At 37.2% G+C, this 12270-nt stretch overlaps 1 protein-coding gene across 6 annotated transcripts in view; it reads right to left on the bottom strand.

Annotated features, from left to right (window-relative positions):
• Nucleotides 1-12270, bottom strand: part of TEX9 (testis expressed 9) — a 218461-nt gene that overhangs the window by 80955 nt on the left and 125236 nt on the right. The window contains exons 1-2 of one of the 6 annotated variants that reach the window (XM_060150554.1): nucleotides 2729-2783; nucleotides 2536-2627 (exon numbers count right to left, since the gene is read on the bottom strand). The exons of 4 other annotated variants lie outside the window; for them this stretch is intronic. In XM_060150554.1, coding sequence (XP_060006537.1) covers nucleotides 2536-2627; nucleotides 2729-2749 — 113 coding nt within the window. In that variant the 5' untranslated portion in view covers nucleotides 2750-2783. Of the gene's footprint in view, nucleotides 1-2535; nucleotides 2628-2728; nucleotides 2784-12270 lie in introns of those variants that run through there. One more of the 6 variants, XM_060150527.1, reaches the window with a different exon arrangement.

Below are 12270 nucleotides of genomic sequence, written 5' to 3'. Positions count from 1 at the left end.
GGGGTGAAAAAAATTTCATTGCCTAAATAAATTTTGGGGGAAAAAGCTTTGTTAAAATTTAACACTCATTCAAAATACAAATTAAGGGTATAATACTGCATATCAGCTATCCTTGATGAAAAAATAATTAAGGGAAACGGCGTCCTTAAGCCTGATTTAAAAAAAATACCAAAACGCTACAGCAAACCTCAAATGTAGTGATAAATTATTAAAAGTGGGCTCCTGAAAATCATAACTAAGATAAAAATGCTTACCATTACTTTTTCTATTTCATATTGCACTGGAAGTTCTAACCAGATCAAGAAAAAGAATGTAGAAATTGTAAAGGGACAAAACTATCACAATTTGCATATGATATAACTGTCTTTATAAAAAACTCAACGGACTCTGCAGAATAAGAGAGTTCAGCAGAGCTGACAAGCTATATAAATATAGGTCTAGGATCAACATACAAAAATCAGTAATGTTTCTATACTTATAACCAATTAGAAAATGTAGTAGAAAAAGAGCCATTCATTATAGCAAGAAAAAACTATAAGGTACCTTGAAAAAAATGTACATGCAAGACTCTTATGTAGTAATATGATAAAATATTATTAATGAATACCCAAAACACCCACATGTAAACAGAGATATATCACATTCGTAGAAGGGCAGATTCAACAGCATAAAGATGTCAGTTCTCTGCAAATTAATCTATAAATCCAATGTAATTGGCATTTATGGGCAAGAAGTTTGAGGGAAGGCTTGCCCTTCCAGTTATCAAGATCAATTAAACCAGATGTCACGTAATCTTATTGTTTAGCTCTCTAGTTTTATGATATATGCACAAGACTTGGAATATCTATTGACTTGAGTGATCAGCATATTCCTTGGTTTACTGTCTCATATAGTGATTATTTCCTCCAACTATTTGACAGGAGCTGATTGTAAAAGATTCTGCATTGGGATCCCTGGAAAGTGCTGTGTTCAGTTGATTAAAACAACATCCCTATATGCTTACCACCAAGACAACATGTGGCAAAATACTCTGTTATGAACTCATAGTCTTGCCTATAAGGATGGCCAGACATTTCACCCTTACGCATAGTGCTGAGTGATCACAAATTTCAAGCAGTGCCTGGGAGCTACTCTGTTCAAACGCCTCAGATTTGCACACCTCGGAGTGCATATAACATAACAAGTAACAAGTGAGAGCCTTTACCACAAAACTTTTGCTAAAATAGAATAGTTACTACAGATGCCTGACTTTGATCAGGAGCATATCCTTAATGAAGGGCCAGATGCAAATAGATCTTTAAATAACCAAATGAATTAACCTAATCAGTGCATGTATTTAGTGCTGTCTGGTGCATGGTAAAGAAAACAAATGTTTTGGGTTGAAAACAGCTGATTCAGAGCTGTATATGAACAACAGATCCACTGATTAAGTACATTCATACTTGAATAACAGGCCCATTTCATCAAGCAGTGGAAGATCATTATGTTTCTACATGCAAGTTGACACGTCTAGTTTATCTAAAGAAAGGACACTTCAGTTTTAACTCTAAACATGCTTTAAGTACAGATCATTTGGTAACTATGTTAAACCATTTGAGGAACTGCCAGAATGTTTCCCAAGTTTTAAATTAAATTACTTTAAATGAAAAGGGTGAATTTTTAAAATATAATTTTTTTGGTAAGGGTATATACGAGGGCAAATAAAAGACATGGTCTCTGACCTTGTGGAACTAACAGTCCAGTGGAGGAAACACACAAAATGTAAACTAACAAATGAATTTACTGTAACAAGTTATGCTAATTGCAACGAAAATTTAATCACACAATTAAAAAAGAGTAATGGGGAGCCTACTTATCATAGTCAAGAAAGGCCACTCTGGTAGGCAAAAAGGAGAGAGGTCAAGATCATACAAGAGGTAGGAGCCAGGTGTGACAGAGCTTTTGAAGTGCAACTGGAAACCACTGCAAAGTTTTAGACAAGGGAGTGACAAGATCAAATTAAAAGATTACTCTGACACCTGCATGAAAACCGGGGGAGGAAGAGTGGAGTGGTCCAAGAATGAAAGCACGTGTTGTCAGGATAGCTCTAATTACACTGACAGCAGATAAGGAAGAGAAATCCTCCCAACACCACCAAATGTGGATGAGAACGGTAATTCCAAACGCCCTGAGAAACATGCTTTCAGTTTAGAAACCAAACCTAAAAGAAATTTACATACGTAAACTCCAGGAACTTGAAATGAAGTGGAATTCCTTTAACTAGAAACTGAACTATTCGTGGCAATTCCTGCTATCCAAACTACTTCTAGCGGTATCATCTCGCTGACGAACAGGTTTACTCGGGTTAAATTTTCGCCCACTTTCAACAGCTACGAGGCCGCAGCTCAAGTTAAAAAGAAGGGCAAGCGAACGGGATGATAAACTGCTGGACAGTGAATGGTCCCAAAGGTCCAGTCAGTCACCAGGAAAAGTATTTGTAAGCAGCCTCATTTAAGTGAAAGAAAAAAGGAAAAGCTGAACCGCCAAATTTCTTACTTATATTCTTCCTCCTTGGCGAGGAGGTCCCGACGAGGTGTGGCAGGTTGCTGAACGCGTGGTGGAGGCGGAGTCCCTGAAACGCCCCGTCTCTGTAAAAGAGACACTTTCAGACCCAAAGTTAAAAGAATTCCGGTGTCCACAGGACCGCCCGAAACCTAGCTGCTACCCAGCAGTGTAGAGTTGAACTAACCTTAAAACTTCGCCCCGCCATTTTTCGCGGCCGCGACGCCGTTACCGAGGCAACGACGCAACTTCCCGCGAGAGTTACGACAACACGGGCGGCCTCCAGCCCGGGAGGCGATTCTGTCCACGCCCCTACTGTTGGCAGAAAATAGCGCGAGGCTGCGGCGGGGCTGAGAACTGGGGAGTGGGCCCTGTGGCCTTTCCGCTCCTCGCCGGTAAGGCTAACGTCTGTCCTGCTGCAAGAACAGAAGAAGCCGAAGTAGTGCGTTGATTTATAAATTCTTAAGTTGGCGATGGAGGGCTTTCAACCAAGGAAGACAGGTCCATTTCTAATACTCAGTAGGAAGCAAGCTAGTAAAGCTCCTCCTCTGTTGTGGTTTTTCCAAACTAAGTGGCCAATTTGACCTCCAGCTGTTTTGTTTAAAATGAACTATTTAGTGGGATTCCAAGTTCTGACTTAGCACATTTATTTATAGCATGGTTAAAAGCTCAGGCTCTCAAGGCAGTCGTCTAAATTCATGTCCTGGGTCTGCCACTTACTAGCTTGGGCAAATCATTATCTCCGCTACTTCATCCGTGAAGTGGGGGTAAGAATAGTGCCCATCTCACAGAGTTACTATCAGGGATAAGTGCATTTGTGCTTAGGATTGTGCCTGGAACACAGTAAGCAGTCAAAAATTCCAGTTTTTTTTTGGAATTAACTTGGGAATCCAAGAAATAAACTTCACATTTAAGGTCAACTGATCTTCAACGAAGGTAGCAAGACCATTCAATGGGGAAAAGAATAGTCTTTTCAACAAGTGGTACTGGGTTAAGTGGATGTCAACGTGTAAACGAATGAAGTTGGACCCTTATCTCACACCATGTACAAAAATCAACTCAGCATGGATCAAAGGCCTAACCTCAAGAGCTAAAACCATAAAGCTCTTTAAAGAAAACAGGTATAAATATTCATGAATTAGGTGATGATTTCTTAGAAATGACACCAGAAACACAAGCAAAGAAAGAAATATCAATAAACTAGACATCATCAAAATTAAAAACATTTCATTTTAAAGGATACCATAAATAAAGTGAAAAGACAAACCACAGAAAGGGACGTAAATTTTGCAAATCTTTTATTTAATAAGAGACCTGTCTAGAATATATAAAAGAGCTATTTTTAAAAGGGCAAGTATCCTGCATAGGCATTCCTTCAAAGAAGATATAGCCAAAAAGGACATGAAAAGGTGTTCAAAATCATTAGTCTTCAGGGAAGTGTAATTCAAACCATAATGAGATACCACTTCACACCAGCTAAGATAACTAATAAAAAAAGATGGACAATAACAAGTGTTGGAGAAAATGTGGAGAAATTCAAATCTTCAAACACTGTTGGTAGGAATACAAAATTGTGCAGCCACTGTGGAAAACAGTCTGGCAGTTTCTCAAAAGTTCACACATAAAGTTACCACATGATCCAGCAACCCACTCCTAGCTATATACCCAAGAGAAATGAAAACATATACCCTCACAAAAAGTTGTACACAAACGTTTACTGCAGAAAAGACAAAAAGTGGAAATGACTCAAATGATAATAAACTGATTAATAGGTAAATAAAAAGTAGTATATTGGTACAACGGAATATTATTCAGCACCAGAAAGGATTGAAGTACTGATGCATACCACAATATGGATGAACCTTGAAAATATGCTATATGAAAGAAGCAATTCACAAAAAAAAAATCATATGATTCCATTCTAATAGGACCACATATTATATGAAATGTCCAGAATAGGCAAATCTATAGAGACAGAAAGTAGTTCAGTGGTTGCCTAGCCCTGGCAGATGATGGGGGGTTGACTAAAGGGTTGCAAGATCTTTTTGGTGGGGGAGGGGTAATAAAAATGTTCTAAAATTGATTGTGCTGATGCTTGCACAACTCTGTGACTATACTAAAACCAATTAATAGTACACTTTATATGGGTGAATGGTGGGTATGTGAAACACATCACTCAAGTTGTTAAAACATTAAAAATAAAATTAAAAAGTCAAAAGATGGGAAAAGTTATGCCATACTAACACTAATCAAAAGAAAGCTGGAGTAGCTACATTAATTTCAAACAAAGTGATTTCAGAACCAGAAAAACTGTCATGGATAAGGAGGAGCACTACATAATGATAAAGAGGTCAACTCTCCAAGGAGATATAACGGTCCTTAATGTGTATGAACCAAAAAGTTGAGTGTCAAAATGCATGAGGCAAAAACTAATAGGAGTGCAAAGAGATATAGAAAAATGCACAAATACATTGGGAAACATCAACACCCCATTTTCAGTAGTTGATAGTTCAGGCAGGCAGAAAATCAGTAAGGATATAATTGCCCTAAACAGCATTATCAATCTGATCTAATTGACATTTAGAGAATACTCCATCCAACAACAGCAGAATACACATCTCTCTCAAGGTCACACAGAACATTTACCAAGAGAGACTATCCGGGCCACGAAATGCACATTAATAAATTTAAAAGTATAGAAATCATATTCATTCCCTAGAATTGCTGTAAGAAAGTACCACAAACTGGGTGGCTTAAAACAAAAGAAATTTATTGTTTCACAGTCTGGAGACTGGAAGTCCAAAATCAGGGTGTTGGCAGGGCCATGCCCCCTTTGAAACCTGTAGGGGAGAATCCTTCCTTGCATCTTCCTAGCTTCTGGTGGTGGCTGTCACTCCTTGGCATTCCTTGGCTTGTAGCTGCATCATTCCACTCTCTGCCTCTGTAATCACACAGCATTCTCCCTATGTGTGTTTGTCTTCACATCGCATTTCTTCCAGTCATACTGGATTAGGACCCACCCTAATGACTTCACGCTAACTTGATTACATCTTTAAAGACCCAATTTCCAAATAAGGTCATATTCACATGTTAAGGGGTGTGTGTGTATGTGATGGGTTAGGACTTCAGCATGTCTTTTGGGGGACCACAATTCAACCTGTAACAGAAATTATATAAACTATCTTCTCTGAGGCCATGATGGAATTAAACTAGAAATAAATAACAGAAAAATAGCTGTAGAATCCCAAAATATTTGGAGATTAAATACACATTTAAAAATAATACATGGGTCAAAGAAGTCTAAAGAGAAATTTAAAAGTATTTTGAACTCAATGAAAATGAAAATACAATTTATCAAAACCTGTAGGATACAATGAAAGCATCACTTAGAATTTTAGCATTAAATGTATATATTAGAAAAGAAGGTAAATCTAAAATCAACAATCTCAGGTTCCACCTTGGGAAATGAGAGAAAGAAGAGCAATTTAAGCTTAAGGAGAGCAAAAGAAAAGAAATAATAAAAAATAGAACAAATCAATGGAATTGAAAACAGGACAACAACAGAGAAAATCACAGAAACCAAAATCTGGTTCTTTGAAAGGATCAATAAAATCAATAAACCTCTAGCCACACTAACCAAGAAAAAAAGGAAAGGCACAAAATTACCTGTTCTGTTCTTTTATGGGATGGTCAGTCAGGTCAGTCAGGTGCAACCACAAGAGAAGGTATAGAAGAGGCTCATGAAAACAAAGTTCATCATACTCACAGGTCCTAGAATTGGGAGGCACAGCATGGCACGCAGAGATATATGGAAAAGCCTCAGAGTAGTTAGGAGGCAGAAAACATGAGTGAAGGGAAAACCTAGACTACTCTATAGAAAAAGCAAGGCAGAGTGAACAGTTTAGGATTGGCTAGTTTGAATCATTTCAGCAGCCCTTAAGCTTTAGGGTCTGTTCCTACTTGCTTGGTATCTGGCCCTGGGATGATTAAAACAAAGGAATATTGCCTCCTGAGGTGTACAGGCAAGATAGAGGAGGTATGACTCTGCATTAGTCAGTTGGTATATTTAAGGTACACACCTGGCTGAGCCCTTTGCTATCTCCAAGAATTGGCTATGCCAAGGAGTCCCTCCCCAGCCAGAAACCTTTTTTAAGATGTAAAAACATAATAATATACAGAGGGCTTCCCTGGTGGCGCAGTGGTTGAGAGTCCGCCTGCCGATGCAGGGGACATGGGTTCGTGCCCCTGTCTGGGAAGATCCCACATGTCATGGAGCGGCTGGGCCCGTGAGCCATGGCCGCTGAGCCTGCGCGTCCAGAGCCTGTGCTCCGCAACGGGAGAGGCCACAACAGCGAGAGGCCCGTGTACCGCAAAAAAAATAAATAAAAAAAAAATAATATACAGAAAAATGTTTAAATAAACAATACAATACCATTATCAGAAATGGAATAGGGATCATCTTTAATTATCCCATGAACACTAAAAGGAAAATAAAGGAATACCATCAGCAACTGTATACCCAGAAATTTGATAAATTAGATGAAATGAACCAATTCCTTGAAAGATGCAAACTATCAAAATTCATTCAAGGAGAAATAGATAATCTGAGTATCAAGGACTGAATCAATAACTTTCCAGGAAAGAAAGCACCAGGCCCAGATGGTTTCACTGATGAATTCAACTAACATTCAAGGATGAAATGATACCAATTCTCCACAATCTCTTCTAAAAAATGGAAATAAAGGGAACATTTCCTAACTTATTCTATGAGTCCAGCATTACCCTAATACCAAAAGCAGTTAAGGACATTATAAGAAGAAAAACTATGGACTGATATCTCTCATGAACATAGATGTAAAAGTCTTTAACAAATATTAGCAGATTGAATCCAATAATGTACAAAAAGAATTATACAACACAACCAAGTGGGATTTATTCTAGGTGAATAAGGACAGTTCAACATTCTAAAATCACTCAGTATAATTTAGTACATAAAGAGGATAAAGAAGAAAAATCATACAAGCATACAAATTGATGCAGCAAAAGCTTTTGAGATAATCCAACAACATTCCTGGTAAAAATTCTCAGCAAACTAGCAATAGAGGGGAACTTCCTCAACTTGATAAAGAGCATCTACAAAATACCTACACCCAGCATCATAGTTAATAGTGAGAAACAATGCTTTCCTCCAAAGATCAGGAACAAGACAAGGATATCCTCTCTCATCACTCTTATTTACTCTCACACCTAAAGTCCTAGCTAATAATAAGGCAAGAAAAGGAAATAAAAGGTATACAGGTTGGAAATGAAGAAATAAAATACCTTCGTTTGCAGATGACATGAGTGTCTATGGAGAAATCCCAAGGAATCAACAAAAATCTTCTGGAACTTATAAGCAAGATTGATAAAATAAAATGTAGTATATACATACAATGAAATTTGGATACACATTGTAAGATGGATGAAACTTGAAAACATGCTAAGTGAAATAAGCCAGACACAAAAGAACAAATATTGTATGATTCTACTTACATGAGGTATCTAGAGTAGACAAATTCAGAGACAGAAAATAGAATAGAGGTTACCAGGAGATGGGGAGAGAGGGGACTGACGTGTTATTTTTTTAATGTACAGAGTTTCTGTTTGGGATGATCAAAAAGTTCTGGAAATGGACGATTGTGATCACTGAACAATGTTATGAATATATTTAATGCCACCAGATTGTAAACTTAAAAATAGTTACAATGGCAAATTTTATGTTATGTATATTTTTCTACAGTAAAAAATTTCCAATAGAGGGGCAGCCTACAAAATACCTGATCAGTACTCCTGAAAACTATCAAGGTCAGGCAAGGCAAGGCAAGTTTGAGAAACTGTCACAACCAAGAGGAGCCTAAGGAAACACGACAAGTTAATGTAAAGTCGTATCCTGGACCGAATCCAGGAGCGGAAAAAGACATTAGGTTTAAAAACCAAAGAAATATGAATAAACTATGGACTTAGTTAATGACAGTGTATCAATAATGGTTCATTAATTCTAACAAATGTACTATACTAATGTAAGATGTTAATAATAAGGGAAATTGGGTGCAGGATATATGGGAACTCTGTATTCTCAATTTTTCTGTAAATCTACTTCTGTTCTAAAAAATAAAGTCTATTTTAAAAAAAAAAAAGCTGAAAGAGACTTCTCCAAAAGAATTGTAAGCTAGATCATCTGGGGCATCCTTGTACTGCAAATCAACCGATTCTATTAAAACAAACAAACCATCAAATGGACAAATATATATGCATTGCTGAAAACTTGAAGGACGCAGAGAAAATTTCTATGTATCCTGCTGACATCTCCCCCTCCAGCTCTTTGCTCCCTCAAATAAGCAAAACTGATTCTGTGAATAGGCAATTAAAAATAAAGAACTAATCTGAGAAAATGCCCATAAAAGAACTGTGCTCAGTCTGTGTTTAAGTCAACAGTAATATGAAGGAGCTGAACTTGAGACCCTTGCTCTAAGCTACTAAACTAAATGAAAAAGGCTAAAATAGTTCCAGACTCGTAGTGCCCCCAGGCTACCAGCAGAATCAAACACAAATCCTCTTCAGAGAAAAAGATCTCTAAATAAGCCCACCAGATTCCGGGATTAAGATCAAGAAAATGTGAGTTCACCATCAAAAACCACCAAGCAGGGCTTCCCTGGTGGCGCAGTGGTTGAGAGTCCGCCTGCCGATGCAGGGAACACGGGTTCGTGCCCCGATCCAGGAGGACCCCACGTGCCGCGGAGCGGCTGGGCTCGTGAGCCATGGCCGCTGAGCCTGCGCGTCCGGAGCCTGTGCTCCGCAGCGGGAGAGGCCACAACAGTGAGAGGCCCGCGTACCGCAAAAAACAAAACAAAACAAAAAAACCACCAAACATAAAGGAAACAAATCACCATTAGTGAAAAATGGGAAGAAATAATAAATATTTAGAACTCCCAAGAGAGATATTAAAATTGTATCATCTGTGAAATGTCGAATATCTATTTAGAAAATATTTAAAGAAATAAGGGATAGAATCATAATGATGAGCAAGCAACAAGAGACTATCAGGAATGACCAAGCAAATGTGACAAATATTCAAATTAAGCTTTCAGACATCAAATACACATTTGTTGAAATGAAAACACTCAGTGGATGGGTTGAATTGCAGATTAGACACAGATGATTTGCAAAGCATAAAATATCTAAGAAAATTATCCAGAATGAACAGAGAATGATAAGGACATGGGAAATACAAAAGAAATGTTAAACAATTGCAGAAGTTAGACTGAGAAGGTCTGACATATAAATAAGCAGATTCCAAGGACAGATTTTCAGAATTGAGAAGCAATATTACAAAAGTTAATTACTTAGAATCTTCTAGGATTTAGGAAAGAAATGAATGCACAGATTCAAGAAGCACAGAGTGTCACAAAGAGGATAAATTTTAAAATCTATTTGCCTGTCATAAAATCCAAAACACCAAAGAAAAAGAAGAGATCTTTAAAGCAGCCAAAGAGAAAAAAGACAGACAACCTAGAAAGAAGCAATTAGACTGAAAGCAGATGTTTTAATAGCAGTACTGGAAGCTAGAAGACACTAAAATAATGACTGAAATCCTAGGATAATAAGCCCCATTATAAATGAGAATTTGGGTCAAATATGATTGGTGATTAATCACCAATTAATCATTAATGATTGGCTGCCTTTTGCCTAGCCCCAAATTGGTTGGGATAAACTTTTATCTTCTGGGATAGCAATGTGGGTGGGGTACAGGATATGGAGGAAAGGGTAAGGCTGGGTGAGAAAAATGTAAGCACACTATCCCAGGAAACAGGGAGGCAGGGGCCCTTTATTGCCATTATTCTTCTAGCTAAATCTCCTTTGATGAGACTGACTAAATGGGCCCCAGCTAAACAGGAGGTTACTATTAATGCTGCCACTGACCTGGAAGTTCCAGCCAGTGAGACAGGATCCAGAATTGGCACCACTGATGTTTATTTTGAAGCAGACAGCCACCACCAAGTGGTGCTAAACCACAACCAGGATGAGCAAAGATTTTAATTATAGAGACAGACCACTAGAACTTCTAGCCAATCAGCTAGACAGACTCAGATGACTCATTTCTTTAATTTTCACAATAAGCCCACCCTTCTTTTTACACAATTGAAATTTTTCATCTTCATGAATCTTATTATGAGGGGGTTTTATTATACCCTCAAAGTGATCAAAGAAAATAATTTCAGTCTAGATCTGTGTACTCAGTCTCTAATATTATATTGCAAGAGAGAGGAAGAAATAAAGATATCTTCAGATAAATAAAACCTAAGAGAGTTACCACCCACATACTCATACTAAAGGAACTTCAAAATGATGTAATTCAGGAAGAAAGAAAATAATACCAGAGGAACATTTTGAGAGGCCAGAAGAATGGTAATCAAATAAAATGGTAAATGTGCATGTAGATCTAAATAAATAATTTCTCTAAAATTCCTATCAATAATAATGCCTACCATGTGGTGTTTTTTAAAGAAAAAAGTAAGACTAAAAATTGTATTCTCAGCAAACTGGGAGTAGAAGGAAACCTCTTCACCCTGATAAAAAGCATCTCAAATAAAACTATATCTAACTTCATATTTAATGATAAAAAACCAAATGCTGTTCCCTCATATGAGGAACAAAACAGGAATTTCTACTCTCACTACTCCTATTCATAATCATACTGGACATTATGAATGATGGTTCTATCCTGTGCAATAAGGTAAGTTAATCAATCAAGCAATCTTGGAAAAGAGGAAGTAAAACTGTTTCTATTCACAAATGACATGATTGTCTATTTCGAAAATTCTGAAAAATCTACCCCCGAAAATCTCTGGAGCTACTTACTGAGTTTGGCAAAGTTGTAAGATACAAGGTCAACATACAAAAACTATTGTAATTCTATATACTAGCAATGAACAACTGGAAGTTAAATTTTAAAATGCAGCACTATTTACAATAGGACCAAAAGAACATGAAGCACTTAGGTAAAAATCTACCAAAATATCTGCAAAATCTATATGCTGAAACTTGCAAAGCATTGATGAAAGATTTCAAAGAAGAGCAAATAAATGGAAAGATATTCCATGTTCCTGGTTTAGGAGACTCAATATTGTGAAGATGTCAGTTCCCTCCATTCAACATCCCAGCAAGATTTTTGTGGAAATCAACAAGCTGATTCTAAAATTTATGTGGAATGACAAAGGAACTAGGCTAGATAAAACAATTTTGAGAAAGAAGAGCAATGTTGGAGGACTCACAATACCTAATTTTAAAAGTACAGTAATGAAGACAGTGTAGTACTGACAAAAAATGTAGACATGTGGGTCAATGGAAGAGAAGAGGGTCTAGAAGTAGACCCACACATTTTAATAAAGGTGCAAAGGCATTCAATGGAGCCAGAGAATAGGCTTTTAAACAAATATTGCTAGAACAATTATAAATCCATGAGAAAACGTTAACCTTGATCCACACTCCATACCATATAAAAAACAATTTGGCAGTGTTTTATAAAGTTAGATATATGGTTACCATACAACACAGCAATTTAGTTTGTAATTACCCAAGACAAATGAAAACATATATCAAAGACAAAAGGCCATATACTATACGATTCCACTAATACTAAATTCTGGAAAAGGCAAACCATAGTGACTGAAAGCAGATCGATGGTCACCT

Source organism: Lagenorhynchus albirostris, chromosome 1 (assembly GCF_949774975.1).
Source record: "Lagenorhynchus albirostris chromosome 1, mLagAlb1.1, whole genome shotgun sequence".
In the NCBI taxonomy this organism is placed as follows: domain Eukaryota; kingdom Metazoa; phylum Chordata; class Mammalia; order Artiodactyla; family Delphinidae; genus Lagenorhynchus; species Lagenorhynchus albirostris.
Note: the sequence above shows the minus strand (reverse complement) of the source record. Positions and strands in the feature narration are given on the sequence as shown.